At 44.0% G+C, this 12,247-nt stretch overlaps 3 protein-coding genes and 2 long non-coding RNA genes across 10 annotated transcripts in view; 4 read left to right on the top strand and 1 right to left on the bottom strand.

The window, feature by feature from the left end:
• Positions 1 to 10,591, top strand: part of LOC310758113 (uncharacterized protein) — a gene marked incomplete at its 3' end in the record, with an annotated part of 13,264 nt that extends 2,673 nt beyond the window's left edge. The window contains exons 2-3 of the mRNA XM_083604050.1: positions 9,145 to 10,083; positions 10,581 to 10,591. Coding sequence (XP_083460176.1) covers positions 9,234 to 10,083; positions 10,581 to 10,591 — 861 coding nt within the window. The 5' untranslated portion in view covers positions 9,145 to 9,233. The remainder of the gene's footprint in view (positions 1 to 9,144; positions 10,084 to 10,580) is intronic.
• The window catches only part of LOC310757234 (nurim-like), a 131,514-nt gene that overhangs the window by 24,309 nt on the left and 94,958 nt on the right, over positions 1 to 12,247 (bottom strand).
• Positions 1 to 12,247, top strand: part of LOC310756461 (uncharacterized protein) — a 148,891-nt gene that overhangs the window by 65,497 nt on the left and 71,147 nt on the right. The window lies entirely within an intron of this gene.
• The window catches only part of LOC310757391, a 57,306-nt gene that overhangs the window by 43,750 nt on the left and 1,309 nt on the right, over positions 1 to 12,247 (top strand). The window lies entirely within an intron of this gene.
• On the top strand, positions 11,112 to 12,008 carry LOC310757369. The gene is made up of 2 exons (XR_014545114.1): positions 11,112 to 11,581; positions 11,614 to 12,008. It is a non-coding gene; the product is annotated as an uncharacterized lncRNA (long non-coding RNA).

Genomic DNA, 12,247 nt, shown 5'->3' with positions numbered 1-12,247 from the left:
TGAGAGCCGTAACTATTTTCCTGCAGCCTCTAGAGGGAGTCGCACAAAGTTCCAAGTACAAAGAACAAAAGGTTCCCTTCGAAAGTAACAAAAATAACAGCCTATTCCGATATTTTCCAAATGGTATCAAATTGTATCTTTCCAGAGTGCCCAATTTGTATCCAATAAGGTCTTTACTTGTTGCACAAATGTAAGAGCCCAACTTTGTTGCTAGTCTCTAATGACATCTCTCCTTCCCGGTGGCTCACTTTCCAGGCAGTCCTCCCCAAGGGTTTAAAACGGCAGAACTTTCCCCTTCTAAGCTTCTTTCATGCAGGTAAAACAAATCACCAATCTTCCCCCCCTGCCCCTGCCTGCTAAGGGGGGGATTTAAGTCCAATGTCAGGGTCCGTCAATTTAAAGGCTGCTTTCTGTCAAATTGCAGCTTCCTGTCCGTTGCTTTATTTACATGCAGTCCGAGGAAGGCAGACTTCCTTACTTTTTGCCTTCTCCGTTTTCAGCCAATTTCAAATTGTTTCCTTTTAGATTTGTTGTTCAATCTTACTCACGGTAGTCCAATTTAAGTTCCAAATGTCAGGAAGGAATCGGCGCTCTCCGTCAATGGCGACGCGGCTTCACTCCACGGGCTGGGTAGCGGCTCTCAGCACCGCGCTCCCCGATGCCGCTCCGGAGCCTTTAAAAAGACTCCTTTGCAGTAAGGGGGGGCGCTTAAGGTGCCCACCGAGCCGCCTTGCTCTCAGGCTTCCGCGCCTGAGATTTTAGGGGTCCCCGCTTCGCCGTAGCGGTCAGACCCGAACTCGTGAAGAAGCCTCCCTGAGCAGAGCTCAGCAGGAGGCGGCCATTAGCGCTGGCGCCGACCGGAAGTCGGGGAGTTCTTTTTTTTAATGGGGATTGCAAGCCCCCTCCATAGAGGCTGGCCCCTCTCACTGTCCTCGGAGCTTGCTTACCGGTAACCTCCTCTGGCTGATATCTCGGACAGACCAGGGAGATTTTGATAGGCGGCATTTATGGAGAGAGTCAGAACTTACAGGGTTAAGAAGTTCTGAGTGACGTCTCACATTCTGAGGCGTGTTTAGAACACTGAGGGGAGTGTTCTTCTACTCTGTCTCTCAGAGAGAGAGAGAGAGAGAGAGAGAGTGTTGTGCTCCAATACGGGAGAGGAGCAGAGAATGAGTGCTGTGTCACCGGGAGCTGTGACCTGTTGATCTGTACGAGAATAAAGCTCTTTGTAAGATAAGGAAGACAGCCTGATTTATTACGCACACACGGCAACCTGCTTCTGCTTCTACGCTGTGTATCACTCTGCTAAGCTGAAGCTGGGAGGGCCCGCTGGAGCAGAGCACCGCAGGGAAGCGTGTGGGCTCCGGGGGCAAGCAAAGCTGCTAATCAATCACCCAATAGCATTTTCCCAAGCATGGGCAAAATGCACAACCCCTCCCTCCTGCTTCCGCAGGGGAAAGAAAATAAGTCAGAAATCTATTTACATGATGTTTATTCCTGACATTACAGCACTAGAGAAAAACACGTCCTTTCAGTTCAGTTCTTCTAGCAGGTCTGACAAACTTCCTGAACATGCGCAGTCGGAAGGTTTCAAGTTACACTCTTCACAAAGACTTATCCAGCCTGTGAACGTCCTGGGAAATTCTTCTTTCCCACAGATAGGCGCATCATGTGATGTCAACAGTCTGGGTGTCTGCAGCGGCGATGTTTCAATATACTGACATCCTCCCCCATATGAATCATTGTTAGCTGCGGACAAAGCTTGATCCAGAGAAGAAAACAAACAGTTATTATACATGTAACAATCCCCTGTTGTTTCAGTTCCACCCTTGGAACTACCCGCCACTGGTTTCACCAATGTAACTCTCTGGTTGTCTGACTTCCAAGGAATGAGTGCTTCTGCATTACCTTGGTTAGGAAATGTTGTGTTACGCTTAGCAACTCCCTGTTGTGTCTTTGTCTCTGACTTAGACATACCCTTAACCTGGCTTGAGTTGTCAGCAATAGTAATACATGCAACAGCTGAACTAGCAAACTCTTGAGAATACCTCTTGGGTGGTACACCCTTTGTGATTCTCTCAGACCTGCGTATGAGGTGCTGATCCTCTTTGCTGACTGGTTCAGTCTCAGGACTTTTCGGAGAACCAGTTCCAATAGTAAAGAGTGGTTCATCCTTAACCTGTGAAGATCTAGCTTTTGTGTGTGAACCTTTCTCAATAACTGTCAACAGAACTCTCTGAGCTTTCTGTCTCACTTTCAGTATCACTATAATCAGAATAATCAAATTCATCATCTGAATCATCAGCAGTGGAAAATGTGTGAACAATTACTCTCTCCTGTCCAGGAGCACTTTCTAGAAATTTTGTGAGAATCACCTGACCAGATTCAGACAAAATTACTCTGTAGAGACCCTTTTCATAACCCACAAAAATGCCTCTGGCATTCTTCACCCCATCTGGAGTTTCAGTCCTGATTTGAGACCCAAAAACCCTAAAATGCGCTACAGAAGGTTTTCTTTGGAATAGCTTCTCAAAAGGAGAACTTTCCATACCTTTCGAAACCTTTCTCACCCAAGTGTAACAAAAACATGATAAAGATTCAGCCCAATACTCATGTGGCAAGTGTGAACTCAGCAATTGTGCCTTCATGCCATTTTGCAAATCTTTGTTCACTTTTACACAGACAGTTTTGTTCCATGCAGCTTCTGAGACAGCAACCTTAGGCTCTATCCCTTGCTTCTCAAGGAAATCCTGAAAATCCTGTGAAAGAAAAATTGGCTTCTCATCCGTGAAAAGAAAATCAATATTAGCATCATGAATATTATTAACTTTATCACAAAACTCCTTAAACCTTTCTAAGGTTTCTCTGAGACTCTGCAACATGTAAATCCATACATATTGAGAAAAATGATCAACAAATACAAGATAGTATTTTGCATTGCCTCTAGATGGTGCTAAAGGACCAATTACATCAGCGTACACCCGCTGAAAAACTTTGTTAATCTTTGTTGCCTTTCCTCTCGTGTCTTCTTTCGAGATACCTGCAAGAGAAAGCATTTTAGATTCACATGCTGTGCACATTTTATAATCTTTTTCATCAAATGTCAACAGATACAGTCCGTCTTTCTCTCCGGCAGAAAGATACAGCTCTCCATCTTTGTAGATTTTGCAGCTTTCCTCATCATATGATAATACCAGTTTCTTCTTAGCGATTTGAGAAACACTCAGCAAATTGTACTTTAAATGAGTAACAAAATAAACATTGTTTATAGTCAAGTTCAGGCTTTCTAGATACACAGTTCCGATCCCGGTTGCTTCCGTTTCCTGACCATTGGCCAGCTTCACAGTGAAGCATTGCTTCTCAAACATAGAAAACAGTTACCGGCATGATGTCATGTGTTGCGTCGCTCCTGTGTCTACAGTAAATGAGTTCTCCACGGATGATGTGGCTTTTGGTGACATCAAAGCCATATCTGGTTTTGCCTGGGACTGGGTACGACCTTTGTTTGAGGCCTCAGGCTTTACAGAGCTCCCTTTGGCTCCTTTCTCCTGATGTGGTGTCTCCTGACGAACAGCATTCTGAGCTACAGCTTTCTCCTCTGTAGCAATAGTAGTGGGGGTGCTTAATTCCCAAGCTTCACTCCCCCCATCAGCAACAGCAATTGCAGCAATGCTAGGATCATCAACAGCAACAGCAGCAACAGTCCCTTCACTTCCTTGTTGGGGCTCAAAGCTCCTCCCAGCTTTCGATGAGCTCTCAAGAATTTGGCTAGCTTCATCTTGGCTCTCCCCCTTTGGCGCAACCAATTCTCGGTCCTTGCTTCCCACCCCAGCTTCACAAGCTTTGCGGAGTGATTCCCAAGCAACCCTTGGTTCTTCTGCACCCTTTAGGACTGGCTCAAGATAAGCGTCCACATTTTCGCCAAAATTCTCAGGACACGCTGCTTCAATTCACTTTGAACTGCAGCCTTCTCCCCCTGTGCTTGTACAGCAACAGGCTGTGGGGATTGTAATAAGTCCCATAATTGCTCTCCCACCAGCAAGAATTCCATTGCAAATGACCATTCTAGCCAGTTTTGGCTATTCAGTTTCTGAGAGAACAGAGCCATTTTTAATCGCAAGCTGCAGCTTCAGCTACAAACTGGAAAATCCAAAAGTCTATTGGGCTGTTTACAAGCTGCTTGCACTTGGCAGTCAGCACAGCTGCCTGGCATTTTCCCTTCCACAGAGTCTGTAAACAATAAGCCTTCGCTGCAATCCAACAGCAATCAGCAAGCTGCTTCGGAAAGTCCCTTTTCCATCAGTTTGTTTACAACAAACGTCGCTGAAAAACACCCAGCCTTGCTTTCGTTTCTGAAGCTTCTTTTCTCTCTTTGCTTTAAGCTAACCAGCTCATAAATTTAGCTCAAAAAGTACTCACGTCTTGTCGCTTAGCAATGGAACTTCTTATCAGCTCTAGAATGCGAAGTATGTGGCTTCTCTCCGTTCTGTTTTATCCAAAACAGGAGCTTTTTTCTCAGGGAACCAAAGACTTTTCAATTCGCGTTCACCATCCAGCCATAAATCAGCAACGCAGAGGTCCGTGGATCGCTGCTTATCAGCAAAAAAAGTCTCCCACCTGGTGCTCAGCCGTCTTGTTGTTGCAACCACCGGGCTCTGCTACCATTTGTCAGATTGCAAGCCCCCTCCATAGAGGCTGGCGCCTCTCACTGTCCTCGGAGCTTGCCTACCGGTAACCTCCTCTGGCTGATATCTCGGACAGACCAGGGAGATTTTGATAGGCGACATTTTCCCAAGCATGGGCAAAATGCACAACCCCTCCCTCCTGCTTCCGCAGGGGAAAGAAAATAAGTCAGAAATCTATTTACATGATGTTTATTCCTGACATTACAGCACTAGAGAAAAACACGTCCTTTCAGTTCAGTTCTTCTAGCAGGTCTGACAAACTTCCTGAACATGCGCAGTCGGAAGGTTTCAAGTTACACTCTTCACAAAAACTTATCCAACCTGTGAACGTCCTGGGAAAGGACAGGAGGGGGAGGTCTCTCCCCCACTTTTAAGCCACCCCACTCCCACCGCATGGAAGGCAGAGGTCTTGTTCTTTCACAATCCCAGTAAACCTTGTGTGTATCTGAAGTGAACCAGGTGCTGCAGCTCCTTCCCCTCTCACTGGGCTGCTGCAAGAAAAGGCAGCGGAGGAGGAGCAAACAGATGGGTTTGAAGGCTCTTTCTGCCCCTCTCTCCTGAGCAGAGGGTGTTTGCAGGGCAGGAGGACAGAGGAGGCAGCAGTGGGTGGATCCACCGCCTCTCCCAGGGGGTCCAGATGCAAGCAGGGGGCTTCCTTCTTCTCCATGTATTCAGAGCAGTCCTTTGCAAATTACTGTCTTTCTCGGTGTATAAGACGAGGTTTTTTTACCCAATTTTTAAAGTTAAAAAACATGGGTCGTCTTATACATGGAATATAGCAATTAAATATATAAATAAATGCAGTACTTGCTCTGGCAGTCGCAGCTCCTCGCAGTGGCGAGCCCTGGGGCCTCCATAGTCTGCTTGCCTCCCCCCACTCTGCCCGCCCTACAGCTGGGAGGGAGGCTGTAGGCTGTTTGTTTTTGCCATGCAGCGTCTTTCTGTTGCTCAGCAAACTCTGCAAACTAATGGGGAAGTCCGCCTGCAAAACAAAGCTGCTGATCAAAGATATTTCTCCCCTCTATGCCTTTCCCATGAAACATCTTGGAGACTACAAATTTCTGCACTGCTCCTCTTGCGTAACGTTGCACCGCCCGCCTGCTATTCCGTAGCCTCCTCTACCCATGCAGACTCTGTAAATGAAGGGGGAAGGGGGGAAGGCCACCTGCAAAGCGGAGCTGCCGATCAAGCAGGAGGGCTAATGGCAGCGATCAGGCAGCTGCAACGCGAGTGGTTGTGAGCTGCGTTCTGGTGGGTTAGTGATTTTCAGCATCCCCCCCAAATAATCCTCCCCAAAAGCTCAATCCCCCTATTTTCAAAATTTTGAGGCCCCCAAAATAGGGGTCGTCTTATAGACAGAAAAATACGGTAAGTCTCATGTTCCATGGGATCTAGTCTTACCTCCTGAGTTCACACCAATAAAACTCCGAAACAGAGAGGAGTCCACCATTATTTATTGCAAAGCAATAGGTTACAGTTGGATCGTTCCACACAACTGCAACCCTGCCCAGTGGTCCAGGCAGTGGTATTTATATAATTTCAAACAAAGCATTTCGATTTCGACCAATCATTTACATCAGAGATGTCCAAGTGCTGGACCACAATTGACAGGTAGACCTCTGTGTTGTTTTGGGTCAATTATGAGACCTTTGAAGGCCCCGCCCCCTTTCCGCAAGAACTTCTGTTTTTGTTTTTGTTTTACTTTTTCACTCATTCGTTCATGATTTTATTTGCCATTTTCCCACACACGCTGAAAAAATCATACTCAAAGCTGCTTATGACAGAGAAAGCAGGGAGAAGCAGTGCAAAAGCAAGTTCACAATGAAACAAAAGCAAATGTAACAACATACCAAAACATACACACGCGATTTAAGTTCTATAAATATAACAAGATTACATTAACAACATTACTCCACCTGTAAATAGCAAAAATAACAAGGGAGCTGGACGGTTTCCCCTTGGTCCTAAAAATACCCCTTGGTCCTAAAAACAGACCCTCCCCTGCAGCAATTTGCAAGGCCTCATAAAGGCAAGGAGTGAGATAGCTGGAAACACCACTCTCATGCTGTTGCTTTCATGTTTACGGAAATTGCCACAACATTAGGGGTGGACATATCAGGACACAGAAGGGGCCAAAAAAGATGGGTTACTCATGATGTTCAGAACCAGCTGCTATTTGCCTCTGCCTGCATAGCTAGTGATGATGGGAGCTGTAGTGCAGCAACAGCTGGGAGGGTCACAGGCTCCCCCTCTCTGACTTAAAATATCAGATATGTTGTTTTGATGTATGCTTTGACCATCTTTGTCAGTGAAGAAGAAGGTTGTCATTGTGGTAAGAACCACCTTTTAACCCTAGCTTGGCTTCTGTTATCCATGCCATGATAGCCTCCTGTTTGGATTACTGCAATACATTGAATATGGATGGGTCTACTTCTGAAGAGGGCCCAGAAATTTCATTTCATTCAGAACACAGATGCAAGATTGCCAGCTGAGACAGAGTGGTACAATTTGTTTATACAGTGGTGCCTCGCAAGACGAAATTAATTCGTTCCACGAGTCTTTTCGTCTTGCGGAGCATGGTCCGTCGCAACTGCGCCTCTTCAAGCGGCTTTAGGGGAAAAGCGAACAAACTCGCAAGATGTTTTCATCTTGCGAAGCAAGCCCATAGGGAAAATCGTCTTGCGAAGCGACGCAAAAAACGAAAAACCCTTTCGTCTTGCGCGTTTTTCGTTTTGCGAGGCAGTCGTCTTGCGGGGCACCACTGTATATGTCTATGTATTTTGCAGAATATGTAGACCGCTAAACATCAAAATACCCAAGCAGTGTACAATAAAAAAGTGAAATAACAACGAAATATAAAAAACATAATGAAACAGATTTCAGACATAAGAAATGTGTTCAAATGTGGCAAGGGCAGTGAGATCCTCAGACCATTGCAAAACAGGTGGTGGATGTTTATCCTTCCAGCTCAAAGTAGAAGTCTCAGCAACCATAAAGGCTCACAAAATCTACTTGGTTGTTTTGCCATTAATCCTCATACTACAGGAATGTAATTTAAAGCATTTGCAAATTTCAAGGATTTTGCCAATAAAAAAACCAACCTGGATAACTTCAGACTAAAAAGAAAATATCACTGGGCATGCTCTCATATGCTTCAGTGAGATATTTCTAGCATTACATCTCCAGTATATTTCTGTATTACACAGTGCCTTCCAGTAAAAATATTGTGCAGGCCAGTATACATTAAACATCAGCTTTTGCTGGATCAATGGCAAATTTAAGTCATAAAAATGCATCCCTGTCACCCCTCTTTTCTTCATTTTGGCAGCTTGGTTTTGGGAGAAGGAGAACCGTCGCTACCATTAAACAACAGGGAGTTAAAAATCCCTGGTCATCTGCTACAAATCACGTCCCTGGTGCATAGCTGTCAACGTTTCCCTGTTTTTAAGGCAAATTCCCTTATTCCAAATAGGATTCCTTGCAAGAAAAGGGAAAAGTTGACAGCTATACCCTGGTGTAAGCTGTCGCCTGAACCCTTTTTTTTAAAAAAAAATAATATTTATTAAAGTTTTAAGGGGTACAAAAATAAAAAAATAAAAAACATCATTTTAAACAAAAAACAATACAGCGCAAGAACTTCTGCACATGCTCCTGTTTCTGTTTTTGCTCAGCAGTTCCTTGTTTTAATGTTTATTGTTGCCAAAAGAATCTAAATTTTTCTTGCGTCCCCCGCCTCCTTAAAAAAGTCCCTTTAGAGTTTCACGTTCCTCATATTCATCATTACCTCATTTTATTTATAATACACATGTGCGATAAGCACTGGCAATTTCTCCTGATTTAGTTTTGATTCCCACAGCATTCTGTTATGTTGTGTTGGTGTGCATGTTGGGAAGCTGTGTTACATGCAGCCATTTGCACCATGTGGCGACTCATGTTCCAGTTTTCAGCTGTATCTTTGTGGTTCTCATATTAGCTGTATTTCTGCCCCAATTGGGGGGCGGCAACTTGCAAAATAATCAGTTATAAAGCACAGACTACCATAACTTCTGTTTTAGAAGCACACTCAAGGATTTACAGAGATACACATTATTACATTTATTGTGGCCCTTTGGGGAACTGCCACAAGGCCATTCCTGTCCATACCATGCCAGCCTTAGGAAGGGAGAAGGGACAGGCAGGCGGAAGGAATTGCCAAAGGTGTTTGAAAATGGGTGGAGGCTCTTGGGAAGTGGGTGCCCAATAGGGGCTTCTACAGAGGCAGCAGAATCCCTGCAGGGGATCTGAGACTCCCTTGACTTCTTCCTCCCTCCCAGGAAGCTACAACTTGCCTTGGCTTCTGCGCTCCTCAAGAAGTTGAACCTGTAAACCTGGTCAGGATGGACGGAGGAAGATGGTTCATTTACTGTCTTTCCTAAAAGTCTAACAGGATTTTCTCTCTCTCCCCCCCACTCCCAAACAGGTGAGGAAGACGATGGTCGGAATTCTACGGAGCCATCTGTGAATTCATTGGGAAGAACAAAGAAGCAGTTTAAATGCAAGGAATGTGGAATGTGCTTTAGTCACTTTGGAAGACTGAGGATACACCAACAAACTTACACAGGAGAGAATCCATTTAAATACATGGAGTGTGAAAAGAACTTCAGTGAAAGTGGAGACCTTAGAATACATCAACAAAATCACAATGGGGAGAAACCGTTTAAATGCATTGAATGTGGAAAGAGCTTCAGTCGTAGTGGAGCCCTTAGAACACATCAACGAACTCACACGGGGGAGAAACCATTTCAATGCACTGAATGTGGAAAGAGCTTTAGTCGTAGTGGATCCCTTAGAATACATCAACGAACTCACACGGGCGAGAAACCATTTAATTGCATTGATTGTGAAAAGAGCTTCAGTGATAGAGGAGCCCTCAGAACACATCAACGAACTCACACAGGGGAGAAACCCTTTAAATGTATTGAATGTGGAAAGAGCTTGGGTCCCAGTGGAGCTCTTAGAACGCATCAACGAACTCACATGGGGGAGAAACCATTTAATTGCATTGATTGTGAAAACAGCTTCAGTGATAGAGGAGCCCTCAGAACACATCAACGAACTCACACAGGGGAGAAACCCTTTAAATGTATTGAATGTGGAAAGAGCTTTAGTCGTAGTGGAGCCCTTAGAACACATCAACGAACTCACACAGGGGTGAAACCGTTTGAATGTATGGAGTGTGGGAAGAGCTTCAGTAAAGGTGGAAACTTTAGAAGACATCAACGCACTCACACAGGGGAGAAACCCTTTAAATGTATTGAATGTGGAAAGAGCTTTAGTCGTAGTGGAGACCTTAGAACACATCAACGAACTCACACAGGGGAGAAACCATTTCAGTGCACTGAATGTGGAAAGAGCTTGGGTTCCAGTGGAGCCCTTAGAACACATCAACGAATTCACACGGGGGAGAAACCATTTAATTGCATTGATTGTGAAAAGAGCTTTAGTTATAGTGGAGACCTAAGAAGACATCAACGAACTCACACGGGGGAGGAACCGTTTAAATGCATTGAATGTGGAAAGAGCTTCAGTTGTAGTGGTCCCCTTAGAATACATCAACGAACTCACACAGGGGAGAAACCCTTTAAATGTATTGAATGTGGAAAGAGCTTTAGTCATAGTGGAGACCTAAGAAGACATCAACGAACTCACACGGGGGAGGAACCGTTTAAATGCATTGAATGTGGAAAGAGCTTCAGTTGTAGTGGTCCCCTTAGAATACATCAACGAACTCACACGGGGGAGGAACCGTTTAAATGCATTGAATGTGGAAAGAGCTTGGCTTCTAGTGGAGCCCTTAGAATACATCAACGAACTCACACGGGGGAGAAACCGTTTAAATGTATTGAATGTGGAAAGAGCTTCAGTGATGGAGGAGCCCTCAGAACACATCAACGAACTCACACAGGGGAGAAACCCTTTAAATGTATTGAATGTGGAAAGAACTTCAGTCGTAGTGGAAACCTTAGAAAACATCAACAAACTCACACGGGGGAGAAACCATTTAAATGTATTGAATGTGGAAAGAGCTTCAGACAAAATGCAGCCCTTAGAATACATCAACGAACTCACACAGGAGAGAAACCATTTGAATGTATGGAATGTGGAAAGAGCTTCAGTTGTAGTGGAAACCTTAGAAGACATCAACGAACTCACACAGGAGAGAAACCATTTGAATGTATTGAATGTGGAAAGAGCTTCAGAGAAAATGCAGCCCTTAGAAGACATCAACGAACTCACACAGGAGAGAAACCATTTGAATGTATGGAATGTGGAAAGAGCTTCAGTTGTAGTGGAGACCTCAGAACACATCAACGAACTCACACGGGGGAGAAACCGTTTAAATGCACTGAATGTGGAAAGAGCTTTAGTCGTAGTGGATCCCTTAGAATACATCAACGAACTCACACGGGCGAGAAACCATTTAATTGCATTGATTGTGAAAAGAGCTTCAGTGATAGAGGAGCCCTCAGAACACATCAACGAACTCACACAGGGGAGAAACCGTTTAAATGTATTGAATGTGGAAAGAGCTTCAGTCAAAATAAAAACCTTAGAATACATCAGCAAACTCATACAGGGCAGAAAACATTTAAATGTATGGAGTGTGGTAAGAGCTTCACACAGTGTGGAGACCTTAATATTCATGAGCGAATTCACCCAGGTGAAAAGCCATATCAATGTATGCAATGTTCCACTCAAGTTTCACTCTTTACTTCACATCAAGAAACTCATAAAGGCGGAAATGAATTTTAAATGCATGGAATCCGTTTGATGTTTTGGTGTTTGTATTTAAATTTGTATACACATATATATGTATTAAAGTAATGAAGGTCACATATACTAAATGTAGACAAGAAGTTGCAAGTTGTTGCTAGATAAACGGGGAGAGTGTGAATCTGGAATGCTCAAGGTGTGTGATGAATCTGTTGAGTTTTGACCTCTGCCCTTCAATGCCAAAATGATGGGCTGCCCTTGTCTTGTGGATCAGCATCTGTCTGCTTCAGGGAAATGGGGTACCTCAGATGTTGGGAAACAACGCCCATAAGCCTCAGCCCATATGGCCAAGAATGATGGGAGTTGTAGTTCAAAAACTCAAGGGTGGAAAATCTCACGTTTCTTAGAACTTTCCTTTATGAATAATTATAGGTAAAACTTTTGTTGATACAGAGCTCATTTTTTATTCCAGGAGCAGCTGGTCACTTCTGCTTTATAAACAAAGCCAAATATATTGACACACTTTACATTAAAACCAAATTTTAGAACAAAGACAAACTTTTTTTTAAAGCCCCTTTTTTTCCCTTTACAAACCATTATCTTCTCAATCCAAGATTTGCTTTTCATATGTATAAAAATACTTGGTTAGCAAGGGGGTACAGAAATAATAAAAAAGCTACAATAAAAGCATTGTCAGCGTTTAAAAAGAAATGCTATTGGATCTTCAAGGCATTGAGTTACAAATTAAGGCAAAGATCAACCATTTCTTCTGCTAGCTGTTCCCCATCCAGTATTTCCCATCTTCTGCC

Source organism: Podarcis filfolensis (assembly GCF_964270895.1).
Source record: "Podarcis filfolensis genome assembly, chromosome: 2".
Taxonomy (NCBI): domain Eukaryota; kingdom Metazoa; phylum Chordata; class Lepidosauria; order Squamata; family Lacertidae; genus Podarcis; species Podarcis filfolensis.
This window is presented reverse-complemented; position numbering and strand designations above follow the sequence as displayed.